At 38.4% G+C, this 14,600-nt stretch overlaps 1 protein-coding gene across 1 annotated transcript in view; it reads right to left on the reverse strand.

Moving 5' to 3' along the window:
• LPIN2 (lipin 2) overlaps positions 1–14,600 on the reverse strand; it is a 100,164-nt gene that overhangs the window by 32,031 nt on the left and 53,533 nt on the right. Inside the window, exons 3-4 of the mRNA XM_023754221.1 lie at positions 9,329–9,424; positions 5,591–5,892 (exon numbers count right to left, since the gene is read on the reverse strand). Coding sequence (XP_023609989.1) covers positions 5,591–5,892; positions 9,329–9,424 — 398 coding nt within the window. The remainder of the gene's footprint in view (positions 1–5,590; positions 5,893–9,328; positions 9,425–14,600) is intronic.

Consider the following 14,600-nt stretch of genomic DNA (forward strand, 5'->3'; position numbering starts at 1 on the left):
CTCCCAATCCGCCCTGCTCTGTGCATGACGGGGCGGCGCCCCAACTCCCCAATCGGCCCTGCTCTGAGCCTGGCCAGGGGCTGCACTTAGGGATTGGGCCTGCCCTCTGCCACCCGGGAGCAGGCCTAAGCCAGCAGGTCGTTATCTCCCGAGGGGTCCCAGACTGTGAGAGGGCACAGGCTGGGCTGGGGGACCTTCCCCCCCCCCCACCGAGTGCACAAATTTTTGTGCACCGGGCCTCTAGTGTTTTATATAATTGCACTCAAGACTGAGCTATAGCACTGTCCAATCTGAAAAGTCTCTTCCCTCCAATAAGCTATTTACCAGGTGTACCAGTTAATAATGCGGATTTTTTCAATAGATGGAGTTATACATACTAGTATGTTGATATATATGCCATTTGATATGTATGCTATTTTGTTGTATTGACAGCAAGCTTCAAAACTTCATATGTCAAATTTGCTGAACATGCTAACATCATAGATATTTTTACACTTAAAAATGTGAAATTTCGTGTCAAAAAAAGAGCATTTTCAGGAAGTTTTAATTCATTACTTTATTTTGAAGAAAAGTGCTGCTGAAAGTTATCATATACTTCGGGAAGCTTATGGTGAACATGCTCCATCTCAAGATACTTGTGAACGCTGGTTTAAATGCTTTAAAAGTCATGATTTCTATGTGAAAGACAAAGAACGTCCAGGTCAACCAAAAAAGTTTGAAGACCAACAATTACAAGCATTATTGGATGAAGATGCGTGTCAAACTCAAAAACAACTTGCAGAAAGATTAAACATTGCTCAGCAAACAATTTCCGATCATTTACAAGCAATGGGAAAGATTTTAAAGGAAGGAAAATGGGTGCCACATCAACTGAACGAAAGACAAATGGAAAACCAAAAAGTCATCAGTAAAATGTTGGCACGAAAGAAAAGTCTTTTTTTGCATCAAATTGTGACTGGCAATGAAAGTGGATTTATTTTGAGAATCCCAAATGCACAAAATCATGGGTTGATCCAGGTCAACCATCAACATCGAATGCAAGGCCAAATCGCTTTGGAAAGAAGATAATGCTCTGCATTTGGTGGGATCAGGAAGGTGTGGTGTATTATGAGCTTCTAAAATCAGGTGAAACCGTTAATACTGATCGATACCAACAACAAATAATCAATTTGAACCATGCTTTGATTGTAAAATGACCAGAATGGACCAGAAGACAGGGCAAAGTAATTTTGCTTCATGATGATGCACCATCGGACACTTAAAAACCAGTTAAAGACACGTTAAAAGATCTTGTCTGGTAAGTATTAACCCACCCACCGTATTCACCAGACCTTGCTCCTTCAGATTACCACTTGTTCCAATCGATGGCACATGCACTTTCTGAGCAGCACTTCAAAACATACAAAGAAGTGGAAAATTGGGTCTCTGAATGGTTTACCTCAAAACAAGAAAAGTTCTATTGGGATGGTATCCACAAATTACCTGAAAGATGGGGGAAATGTGTAGCTAGCAATGGACATTACTTTGAATAAAGCACTTTTGATGTTTCTCTTGAAATTATCGTGTTTTCTTTGATTACAAAATCCGCATTATTAACCGGTACACCTGGTATGTCCACACATCCTCTGGAAGGACAAACATGGCTTTTGTACTATATTTAAGCCGAAAGTCCAATTTTAGGAAGGGACAGAGGTTCATTAGGTACAGCTTACACAAAGCTCTGTGTAGTTTAAAACTCCAATTTCCACCAACTGAGTTTCTTCTACCTTGTGATACAGTAACCTGCTTTAAAGAATGATGCTGTCTTTCATTTGCCTCCTTCAGGAGCCTTAATTAACCTTAATTCTGTTATGAATGGAAAGAGTTTAAAGAGAATGGTGTCTATCAAAATAAAATCATTTATTTTAGGTATCTTCTCTAGAAACAGAATTTCTTTCCTAAGTGGTAGGAGCTGAGGAGGGTAAGATATTTAAAAGTTGCAAATTCCACCCAGCTAGTGTGGCTCCGTGCTTGAGCGTCAGCCAATGAACCAGGAGATCATGGTTAGACTCCTGTCAGGGCACAAACCTGGGTTGTGGACTTGATCCTCAGTGTGGGCATGCAGGAGGCAGCCGATCAATGATTCTCTCTCATCATTGATGTTTCTATATCTCTCTCCTTTCTTCTCTAATTCAACAAAAATATTTTTTAAAAAGTTCCAAATTCCAATACCACATAGCTCTAGGTCTCACTACTGCAAAGACGGTAGACTTTCCATTCTTTTTTCTTTCAGATTCTTTAACATGTCACTTAATGTGATGTTAATACTTTTTACCCTAAATATCTTCATCCAAATTATTTTAGAATCTAAATAATGAGCAGAAAGGACCTTGCAAACCATGTAGCTTAATTCCCTTATTTCATAGATTAAGAAAATGAAGGCCTGGAGTGATCAGGAAGTCGCTATTCCACAATCAGAAGTTTAACTGGTTCAGTTTTCTACCTTTTATCAGCTTAGCGCTTATTGCAGTATATGACCTGAACTTTCACAACTGTTACATCTTGTCTTTTCAAACTCCTAATATCTGTTGGCTGTATAATTAAGCAGATCCTGTTTTAAGGAAATTTCAGGAAAGTGTTCCTCCAAGTGGTAGCATCTATGATTCACTGGTACCTACAGAAAAGGCAAACCTGTAAACTCATGAAAATTGTTACAAGGCCCTAGTTTACATGCATTCTGATATGCCATGCAAGCAAGGTTGTTATTTAAATAAAGAAGCTGGCAACCATGTCACTGTAGACCAAATCAGTACACCAACAGATTTGGCTGATGCAGCCTTTCACACAATCTGGACAAGAAAGGCATTCACCAATATTTTTGTCAAGTGTCCACCTACAGCACTCATTTACAAAATTCCTTTAGAACAGTAATTCTTGTGCATCTAGTAGATGACTTCGCATATGTTTCAGAAATGTTTTAACTTCCCAGGTTGGTACTATGCTGTTTTCCTGAAACTAATATAATATTGAATGTCAACTGTAATTGAAAAATAGAGAAAAAATAAAAATAAAGCTGCAGGTTGTTCAGGAGTTCTAAACCTATGTTATATAAAGGACGTTGTTGAACACTTGTCAACAAAACTTTGAAGATGAAAGTTTTACTTCAGGATCCTTCCTGGTGGATCTTAGAATTTTAGTTGGCAAAAACATTTCCAGGAATTAAGGCACTTAAGGAATTATTAATGTTAATCCAAATAAAATTTAGACGCATGTGTATTTTGAGTTTTTTGTCAAAAGAATACATTTCCTGCCCACTACACATTTTAATTTAAATAAATCAAAACTTTTAAAGGAACTGTTTACACTGTTGTTAATAGAACCAAAATCAAATAATAAAAGATCTCAAAAAAAAAAAAAAAAGATCTCAAAGGGTCTCCTAGTATATTCTCTTAGGAAAGGAAAAGACAAATAACCCTTAAGAGACTGGAAGCAGGAAGAAAAGAATAAGAGTCTCTTTTTAAGAAACTATGGTACTCTGTATTAGCTTAAAGTTCTTTGGGACTTTAATTAAGCTCTTCCCAGCTAGTGTTTTGACACTGACACCTCCCCCCACCCCCAAATCAGCTGAATTATTTTAAATTTTTTTTAGGTATAGTTTACACTGGTCTGTAGAGTCTAAAGTACTTTTTGCTTTCTTCTGTTATTTAGTTGTAACAGAGGAATTCTGTATTCTAGGAGAACTGAAATAAAAATCTACAGTGTGGGAAGACTGAGAAAGAATGTCACAAATATGGTAGTTGATGAGTAATAAAAGATGGGCAGAAAAGGAGTTCATATATTAAAAATTACTATCACATATCGAATTTTTTTCCAGAATTTACAACCCAGATTTTAAAGTTTTGGAAAATAAGTTAACAGTTTTGCCAAAAAGGGATTATTATACTATGTTATTCATTAACAGAGTATAACTATCCTATCTAATATTAGACAAAGATTGACCATACCTTCGCTATGCCTCCCATTGGCTAATCAGCGAGATATGCAAATTAACCGCCAACAAAGATGGCATATGTAGGCACGAAGCGGCGGAGCGAAGACTGAAGGCGGCTCTGGCCGGAGCGGCACCGGTTTTCCTCCGGCACCCAGGCCTATTGCACGGATCTTTTCGTGCAACAGGCCTCTACTAATACAATAATAGCACTTTTTTCCTGACTTGACCATTTAAAACAAAAACTTGGTCAATCAAGCATATACTAGGTCACAACAGAGTTTACAATTGGTATATATTTGGTTTCTATAACTAGAGACAGAAATTATTTTTCATGAAGAGAACTTTAAAGCACTATTTTCCCAGGAAGTAGGGCATAATCTCTTTTCAGCAGCTGAGACGAAAGGATACAAGTGGATCAGCACACGTCACAATGCCATCCTCCCCTACCCCAATTCTCATAAAAGATTTGAAAATTTAGGGATGCTTGTGGGCAGCAGCTTCTTGTTCAATGGTTACCAATGAAGATAAGCACCCCACTGACACACCTATGATCCTTCCTGTGCCAGTGCAACCAGAGTATAAAAGGTGAGAGATAATCTAAAAATACAATCTTGAATGAAAAAATACATGCTACACCAAATTGCTACCTTTCAACCTCAGACATTGCTGACTTGAAAACTGGCATATATTTTGAGCTCTTCTAATGCACTGGTGAATAAGTAGTCATCAAGATTTCTCACTTAAAACAAAACAAAACCCTTCTTTCCTCTTTTAACTTACTAGGGTGTTTTTTTAAAAATTTTTAATCATTTTTTTATTTTTCAATTACAGTTGACATACAGTATTATATTAGTTTCAGATGTACACCCCAGTGATTAAACATTATATATAACTTAGTGATCATCCTGGTAAGTCTGTACCCATCCTACACCATGCATAGTTAGTAGAATGTTATTGACTATATGCCCTATGCTGCCCCATGACTATCTGTAAAAACCAATTTGTACTTTTTAATCCCATTACTTTTTTCACCTCCAAGCCTCCTCCTATCTGGCAACCAACAAAATGTTCTCTGTATCTATGATTCTGCTTCTGTTTTGCTTTGTTTCCTTTTTTTAGATTCATTTGTTGACAGATACGTGTTTGACATTTTATTGTTCGTATTTTTAAATCTTTTTTTCCCCTCTTCTTTTTAATAATTCTCAGGAATAGGTGAGATACCAAGCACAAGACCACTGGGTTAGGAAATAAATAGTCCTGATGTTTGTATCTGCGTACCCAGAGGTGAGTCACTAGTTCAGATCTTCTTTGAGACTTACAATTTATTTGGCTTTTGGAAACTTACTGGATGAGAAGACACACATTGCCAGTCTGTTTTAAATGATATTTGAGCACTACCGCAGGATGTCTGATGGCAAATTTTGTCGAGTTATGGAAAGAAAAAAAGAAAATGCCTTTCCTACTTGATTCCACAACAAACTGCCAAGGGGAAAAACAAGTCCAAACCTCATACTGTAGACCCATAAAAGAAACAGCTTCTCATTTTAGCTGCGTTCTGTTCGGAGCATGCATGAACATCTGGCATCTGCACAAAGAGCCCTCCCAGACTGAGAGTCCTACCTTGCTGACTGGGCCCCCTTGTCATCATCAGAGCTCAGATCCATATCCATAGTGTCTTCTGCAGCAGGGGAAACTGTCTGGTCTTCCTTTTTACTGTCCTGTTTGCATTTCTTTCTCCTTCTTTTTTTCTTTTTCACAGAACTTGGAGTAAAAACCGTCTCTGTTTCCAAGATGTGCGAGATGTTGGAACTCTGAGATGGTCTTTCATTTCCAACCGATTTTACCAAAAGGGAGTCAATATCTTTAAAGAACTGATCTTCGGTAGGAATTGGTGAAGTGGCAAGGTAAGCAGGAAGTTTTTCCTTAAAGAGAACATAAAGAAAGAAAAGTTGTCCACGGCAAACTGGACAACCAAAATAATAATAAATTCTTTGCGTATCTAAATTTTCGTAGTGGCAGAAACAATAGTCCCTGAAGGCAAGAAAGTCACACTGAACTGGGGCACTGCCCACTCTATATAGGTCTTTACTTTATTGCACACAGCTTTACTAGCTCACTTTGGTCCACATAACTCAATATGTTTGGAGGAACCATTATGCCAAGACAGCATGGAACATGAAAGCTATAATTAAAGCAAAGCCAATTAAATTATCTGTAAAAAGAAATTCAAAGCAGCAGCAGATGAATTCCAAGGAAGTGTTACAAAGCATCTGTAAAGAACTTACAAAGAACAGTAAAAACGGACAAAGCAGAAGGCAAGGACAAAAATACCCCATCAGACAACGGACAATAGGACAGTGGTTCCCAACCTTTTTTTGGCCATGCCCCACCTAAGCATCTATAAAATCCTGATGCCCATCCTGTGACATATAATTCTTATTATTCAAAAAGTGAACTCCTATTCACGTGGAGGAAGCCTAAAAGGCCATTAACTTGATCTAAACAAGCTTCCAAAGAATATGGCATCCATGAAAGAGGAAAATAAAAGAAGGCAAGTACTGAGGAAGAAATCACTAAGAAATTGTTTAAAAAAATAGTAACATGAAGTGACATGAAAAAATACCAAATAAAGTTTCAAAACATAATAGAGAACTGACATGAATTGACATGCATAAATATGTCAAAATATACATTTATATACTGTATACGAGGCCCCTAGAACCATAAGAAATGCAAAAAATTCACTGTTAATAACTCATTCTCAAATTGGCCTCCTTAAAAGTTAAATTGCCCCCTCTTTGGGGCGTGTGCCCCACGTTGGGAACCACTGGGTTAAGTGAAGTGAGAAACTATGGTAAAATTTATAGTTAATGCTTGTGTTTGCCAAATTAATTGAAGATGGAGGAAGATGATTAAACAGAAACAATACTCTGTAACAAATAAAATTAGTGGATTTTTAAATTGTAAAACATTTAAGATACCCTTTTAGGAATTAAAAAGAAGAAAATAAATCCCAACCATTATAAATAAACTCTTTTATTATTAAATAAATGATCAAGTCTGGTGTTCAGGAAATTAACTTCATAATCATTTGCTTCATTCTTTCATATCATGGAGGAAATGGAAGGTAGGTAACAGAGATCCAAATTAGCCTCATATAATTCAGAACACTCTTTATGTAATATACTGAAAATAAGTGGGTTTCCATAATTGTTTTAAATCAAGCATTTGAATTTAGGTTTGGTAAATATATTACACCAAGGCCAAAGTTTTGTTTTCCCAAGCAAAATTTGTATTCACCAACAACACATACTTAGAGAGAAACTGCAATGATAGGATATTATCAAAGTGACAGGCTGTGGTCTCTGATATCCAGAGGTCTTTTAATTAAATAGTTTTTGTTATAAAGTTTACTTGTACTTTTTTTTTTTACATGATAATCTATATGTATACTAGAGGCCCGGTGCACGAAATTCATGCACGGGAGGGGGGGGGTCCCTCAGCCCAGCCTGCACCCTCTCCAATCCGGGACATCCTTCTTGCAATCTGGGACCACTGGCTCCTAACCGCTCACCTGCCTGATTGCCCCTAACCACCTCTGCCTGCCAGCCTGATGCCCCTGACTGCTCCCTTGCCGGCCTGATCACCTCTAACCACCTCTGCCTGCTGACCTGATCGCTTCTAACCACCTCTGCCTGCTGGCCTGATCGCCCCCTAACTGCCCCTCTGCCAGCCTGATTGTCCCCTAACTGCTCTTCTGCCAGCCTGATCACCCCCTAACTGCTTTTCCCTGCGGCCTGATTGCCCCCACTGCTCTCCCATGCCGACCTGATCGCCCCTAACCACCTCTGCCTCGGGGCCCCCCGCCCAACCATGGCTTTGTCCGGAGGGACATCCAGAAGATGTCCAGTCTAATTAGCATATTACCCTTTTATTAGTATAGATATTTTAAATTGATTTCAGAGAGAGGAGGGGAGAGGGAGAGAGAAAGAGAAACATCGGTGAGAAAGAAACATCTATCAGTTGCCTCCAGCATGCACCCTGGGGACCAGACCTGCATCCTAATTATGTGTCCTGACCTGGAATTGAAACTGTGACCTTTCAGTGCATGGGACAATGCTCAACCAACTAAGCTCATGGGCCATAGTGATCTGAGATTTTATTCTTTACTAAAGGCCTGGTGCACAGATTCGTGCACCGGTGGGGTCGCTCGGCCTGGCCTGTGGGGGTTGGGCCGAAACAGGCTCTCCAACATCCCCCAAGGGGTCCTGGATTGTGAGAGGGCAATTCTTGAGTGACACACCCCGGAATCGGGCTCCCTCCTCTCTGGTTCCAGGTATGTCACCTGAGAACCACAGCTGCCAAGTCATTGCAGCTCGGCAGCTCCTGGTCGTCAGTGCGTGTCATAGCTACTGGTTGCAGTGTCTGCCCCCTGGTGGTCATTGCACATCATAGCTACCAGTTGGACGGTCAAATGGTCACTTAGGCTGATAGATAGATAGATATAGATATAGATGATGAAAGATTTAACAATGCGTTCTAAGAATTTTTTAAAAGATCCTCATTAAATCTATTAAGGATAGTTTACCACCAATTCAAATCAATGGATACAAAAGAGAGGAGGAGAGGGAGAGAGAAGAAGAGGGGTAGAGAAAGAGAGGGGGAAAGAGGGAGAGGAAGGAAAGGGGGGAGAGGGGGAGGCAAGGAGGGAGAAGGGGAGGGAGAAAGAGAGGCAGGGAGGGAAGGGGAGGGAAAAGAATGGGGAGAGAGGGAGAAGGAGAAGGATGGGGAAGGGGGATGGGGAAGAGGTTGGGGTAGGAGGGGGAGGGAATGTGTGTTGGTAAGGACAAGTTGTGCTCTCTTGCTTAAAGAAGCCAAGCATGCAGTAATTGCTTATAAAGGGTATAGGCTGATTTAATTCCCTTGAGACCATAATGAATTTCACCGTGACTATTCAAGGTTTGAGATACAATGTCCCAAATCAAAATGGTAAACTTGCTTTCCAAGTTTAAAGGTCACATGTGTACCAACACACACATAATCTGAAGACATACACCTTGATTACTTAGGCAGAACTCAAATGTATTCAAGTCAAGGTATAAACTGTAACAGACACTAAGAAAGCTCATTAAAGTTAGGGAAAAAGATGTGCCTTTCCTTATTAAAACAAAGCAAGTATGAAAGCCTTCTGCATTCTCTCTGAACCCTGAAATCTGGCATGGAGAAAAGATCCTTCTCCACTCCTCCAGCTCCTTTCTGACGTACAACCAACCATGAAAACTGAATATTTCTGTTTTGGGATATGCACCAGAGGCCTGAATACAATGAATAAAGTGGATATGACCCACTAGAACTCACATATTCCTCTTCAGTCTCCTCCACAAAGAAAGCTTCTCCATTGTCACCCAATTTCATATGAAGATCCACTGCATCACCATTGATTTCTATATCAATCTAAAAGGAGAAACAAAGTGCAATTTAGCATTAAGAGTCTTTCATTCAGGTTAAACTAAGGCTAAATTCTGGGTTCTCAAGTCAAACTTAGTAATGAAGTTCCTAGAGTGACAGCCCCAGAGAAACAATGCTACCTGCCCCATATCCCACCCCTAAAAAACCCCAAACAAACCTTGGGGGATAGTGTGGGAGGGGATGGTAATCAGGGATTGAAAGAAAATGTCTTATCATTTTTATAACATATAAACATTTTAAATTATTTAATTCCCAAATATCATAGAATAGGGGGAACATTATCGTAAGCAAACATCTGAGCACTTTCAGAGTTATAGCACAGGTATGTCTCCCTTTGCGCAGTTCAGATAAGCACAAATTTCAGTTACCAATGTATGTTAACTGTGAGTAACTATAGAAAGTACAAATTTCACTGCCAGCTCTTCTGTCCACAAATCACTACATAAATAATAGATGCCCATCATGATCAATAACCTATCTTGTCACTTTTTCAAAGTCTGTTGGTGACTGGTCCTAGCACTGTTACTTGGTTCAGACAATAAAGCAGAGTTGTGTTGCCTCCTTGTCTCCAGTGATAAACTCATGTAACATTTTATAAAAACGAATAATTGAAAAAGGAAACTGGCCAAGATCAAAGTGCAGTACAGAAAAAAAGAGTAATCGTATTAGAAGTAAAACTCAGATGAAATGTAAATAGTTACAGAGTAGCTCAGGTGGTTGAGCGTTGCCCCGTACATCAAAAGACTGCCAGTTCTATTCTTGATCAGGGCACATCCCGGGGTTGCAGGTTTGATCCCCCAGTCGGGGAACATATGGAAGGCAACCTATCGCTGTTTCTCTCTCACATCGATGCTTCTTTCTCTCTCTCCCCTGTCTCTCTACCCTTACCTTCCTCTTTCTAAATATGTCTTTGGGTGAAGATTTTTTTTAAAATGAAGAAGAAATAGCTGATGGTGGGAACAGTGACCCTGCTGCCATTCAAGAGACTCAAATGTGCAGCCCAAGGAACTTGGTGAAGGTGAGCTTATCCACAAATAGGAAAGTGGTTGTGACGAAAACGATGAAGATGGTCCTGAGGAAAGTGACATAGGCAAAAAATTTTCAGGTTTAAGGAACTCTCAAAGATACTTCATGACATTGAAAGTTCAAAGGCTGAAAAGTTAGAAGCTGATTTAAACTTACAGAGTATTAATTAGGAATAAACTTAACCAAGGAGATAAAAGACTTGTACTCAGAAAACTACAGGACGTTAAAAAAAGAGATAGATGAGTATATAAACAAGTGGAAGACTATACCATGTTCATGGATTGGTAGAATTAACATTATTATGTCCATACTACCAAAAGCAAGCTATAGATTCAATGCAATCCCTATTAAAATACCAATGGCATATTTCAAAGATTAAGAAACAAATACTCCAAAAATTTATATGGAACCAAAAAGACCCTGAATAGCCACAGCAATCTTGAGAAAGAACAACAAAATTGGAGGGATCACAATACTAGATTATCAAGTTATACTATGAAGCCACTGTAATTGCAACAGCCTGGTACTGGCACAAGAACAGGCATATAGATCAATGGAACAGAACAGAGAACCCAGAAATGAACCCAAACCATTATGCTCAATTAATATTTGACAAAGGAGGCAAAAGCATACAATGAGTCAAGACAGTCTCTTCAATAAATGGTGTTGGGAAATTGGATTGTTACATGCAAAAAATGAAACTAGACCATCAACTTACACCATACACAAAAATAAACTCAAAATGGATAAAAGACAAATGTAAGTCGTGAAACCATAAAAATCCTAGAAGAAACCATGGGCAGCAAAATCTCAGACATCTCTCATAGCAATATGTTTGTGGCTACATCTTCTAGGGCAAGGGAAACTAAGGAGAAAATAAACAAATGGGACTACATCAAAATAAAAATCTTCTGCACAGTAAAGAAACCATCAACAAAATGAAAAGGGAACCCACTGTATGGGAAAACATTTGACAATGATACATCTGATAAAGGGTTAATATCCAAAATATATAAGGAACGCATACAACTTAATAAAAGACAAACAATCCCGTTAAAAAAATGGGCAAAGGACCTATATAGACACTTCTCAAAGTGGACATACAGAAGGCCAAGAGACATATGAAAAAATGCTCCAAGTCACTGATCATCAGAGAGATTCGAATTAAAATGACAATGAGGTATCGCCTCACACCTGTCAGAATGGCTACCATCAACAAATCAACAAATGACAAGTGCTGGCGAGGATGTGGTGAAAAGGGAACCCTAGTACACTGCTGGTGGGAATGCAGACTTTTGCAGCCATTATGAAAAACAGTATGGAGTTTCCTCAAAAAATTAAACATGGAACTGTCATTTAACCTAGTGATCCCACTTCTAAGACTATATCCTAAGAAACACCAATCAGAAAGAATGCATGCACCCCTACGTTCATAGCAGCCCAATTTACAATAGCTAAGATCTAGAAATAGCTCAAGTGCCCATCAGTAGGTGAATGGATAAAAAAATGTGGTACATGTACACAATGGAATACTATGCAGCAATAAAAAAGAAAGATCTCTTACCCTTTGAGACAGCATGGAGGGTCCTGGAGAGCATTATGCTAAACAAAATAAGCCAGTCAGAGAAAGACAAGTACCACATGATCTCACTCAGATGTGGAATCTAATGAACAAAATAAACTGTTGAACAAAATAGATCCAGAGACAGAAGCATGGAACAGACTGTCAAATCTCAGAGGGAAGTCAGGGGTGGATGGGTAGGAAGAGATCACTCAAAGAATTTGTATGCATATATGCATAACCCATGGACACAGACAATAGGGTGGTAAAGGCCTGGAGTGGGGGGTGGGAGCAAGCTGGGAGAGGTCAATGGGGGGAAAAGGGGACATATGTAATACTTTCAGCAATAAAGATTTTTAGAAAATAAAAATTAAAAAAAAAGAATTTTTCAAGTTATGACAAATATTTATAAAGGTTATGGAAGAATCCTAATTTTTCTCGTTGATTATAAAAAATTTCTTTGCACAGTTTCAGTTTGTCCAGTCATTTTTATAGGTCTGTACTACCATGCAAAGTGAGGAGTGTTTATATATAATATGAACTACTATTATATCACTTAAAAGTAATTTAGTTGTTTATCTCTAGGCTGTGAATCAATTCTTTTAATCTGATAATTGTACAATAATAAGTGAATACCAACTTTTAAAACTTTTATGAATAACCTTGTAAACTCTAGTTTTAGACTGTTAAAGGGATATAAAGGCAAACATATAGGGTGGGACAAAAGTATATTTACAGTTGTTCATATGAAAAATAACACAATAACAAATAATAATACATAAATAAACTGTTTTCTCCTACTCATAACTGCAAACCTACTTTTGCCCCACCCTGTAGATAAAGACATGATATAAATATAAGTAGAATAGTCCATAATCTAAGTGTACTGAACTCTGCATGGTCCTCACTGGGAAAAATCATCATCAATAAACATCAGCTCATAGTCCTAGCCGGTTTGGCTCAGTGGATAGAACATCGGCCTACGGACTGAAGGGTCCCAGGTTCGATTCCAGCCAGGGACACATGCCGGGGTTGTGGCTGGATCCACAGTAGGGGGCATGCAGGAGGCAGCCGATCAATGATTCTCTCTCATCTTTGATGTTTCTATCTTTCTTCCTCTCCCTTCCTCTCTCTGAAATCAATAAAAAGATATATATATTAAAGTTCAGTTAATTGGTGGTGGCATAATTGAAAATTGAGTCTTAGTTTAAAATCAATAAATTGCTTTCCCTAATCCAAACTGACCTAAAATAAGACTAACAGTTCATCTAAAGTGCCAGGTAATCTCAAGGCGGACATCATTTTATTGTTACAGGAAAGCTGTGTTTTGGTCAAATAGCCAAATTTCCTCCCAAAAATATCTTTTGAGTTTCTGGGATATCAAGCCAGGAGTGGAAAAGAAGAAATTAACATATTTAACACAATGATTTGTGTAACCTTGTACAGGAACTGTATTACTCTCTTAGAGGCATACAGCATGCAGAAAAAGGTATCTTATTTGCCCAGTCATCATTTGAGATGCACAAATGCTTATCTATTTATATAAAAACCCTGGGTGTAACACCCATCACAACCAAAGCTTGACCAACCGGAAGGAAGTCAGTCCTGCAGGGGTTGCTTTAGCAATGGCTGCACCCTTCCCAAACTGTTTCCTGCGAAGGCGAGGTTTGAGGCAGGAACCGGACCTCGGAGTGTGGAGGCATATCTTTATAAACTTTTAATACATTATATTAGAGGTCGTGGTGGTACTGTTTTACCCACAGCGTCTACAGGAATTGCTGTAAATTTACTTCTCGGTGGAAGAACCTTTCATTCCCAATATAAATTACCAATTCCATTAAATGAAACTTCAATTTCTAGACTTGATATAAACAGTGAAGTTGCTAAAACTATTAAAAAGGCCCAACTTCTCATTATTGATGAATGCACCATGGCATCCAGTCATGCTATAAACACCATAGACAGATTACTAAGAGAAATTATGAATTTGAATGTTGTATTTGATGGGAAAGTTCTCTTTCTTGGAGGGGATTTTCGACAAAGTCTCAGTATTGTACCGCATGCTATGCAATCGGCCATAGTACAAATGAGTTTACTGTAATGCTTGGGGATGTTTCAGAAAGTTGTCTCTTACAACAAATATGAGATCAGAGGATTCTGCTTATAGTGAATGGTTAGTAAAACTTGGAGATGGCAAACTTGATAGCAGTTTTCATTTAGGAATAGATATTATTGAAATCCCCTGTGAAATGATTTGTAATGGATCTATTATTGAAGCCACCTTTGGAAATAGTATAGCTATAGATAATGTTAAAAATATATCTATAAACATGCAATTCTTTGTCCAAAAAATGAGCACGTTCAAAAATTAAATGAAGAAATTTTGAATATACTTGATGGAGATTTTCACACATATTTGAGTGATGATTCCATTGATTCAACAGATGATGCTGAAAAGGAAAATTTTGCCATCGAATTTCTTAATAGTATTACTCATTCGGGAATGCCGTGTCATAAATTAAAATTGAAAGTGGGTGCAATCATCATGCTATTGAGAAATCTTAATAGTAAATG

This window comes from Myotis lucifugus, unplaced genomic scaffold, assembly GCF_000147115.1.
Source record: "Myotis lucifugus unplaced genomic scaffold, Myoluc2.0 scaffold_58, whole genome shotgun sequence".
NCBI lineage: Eukaryota > Metazoa > Chordata > Mammalia > Chiroptera > Vespertilionidae > Myotis > Myotis lucifugus.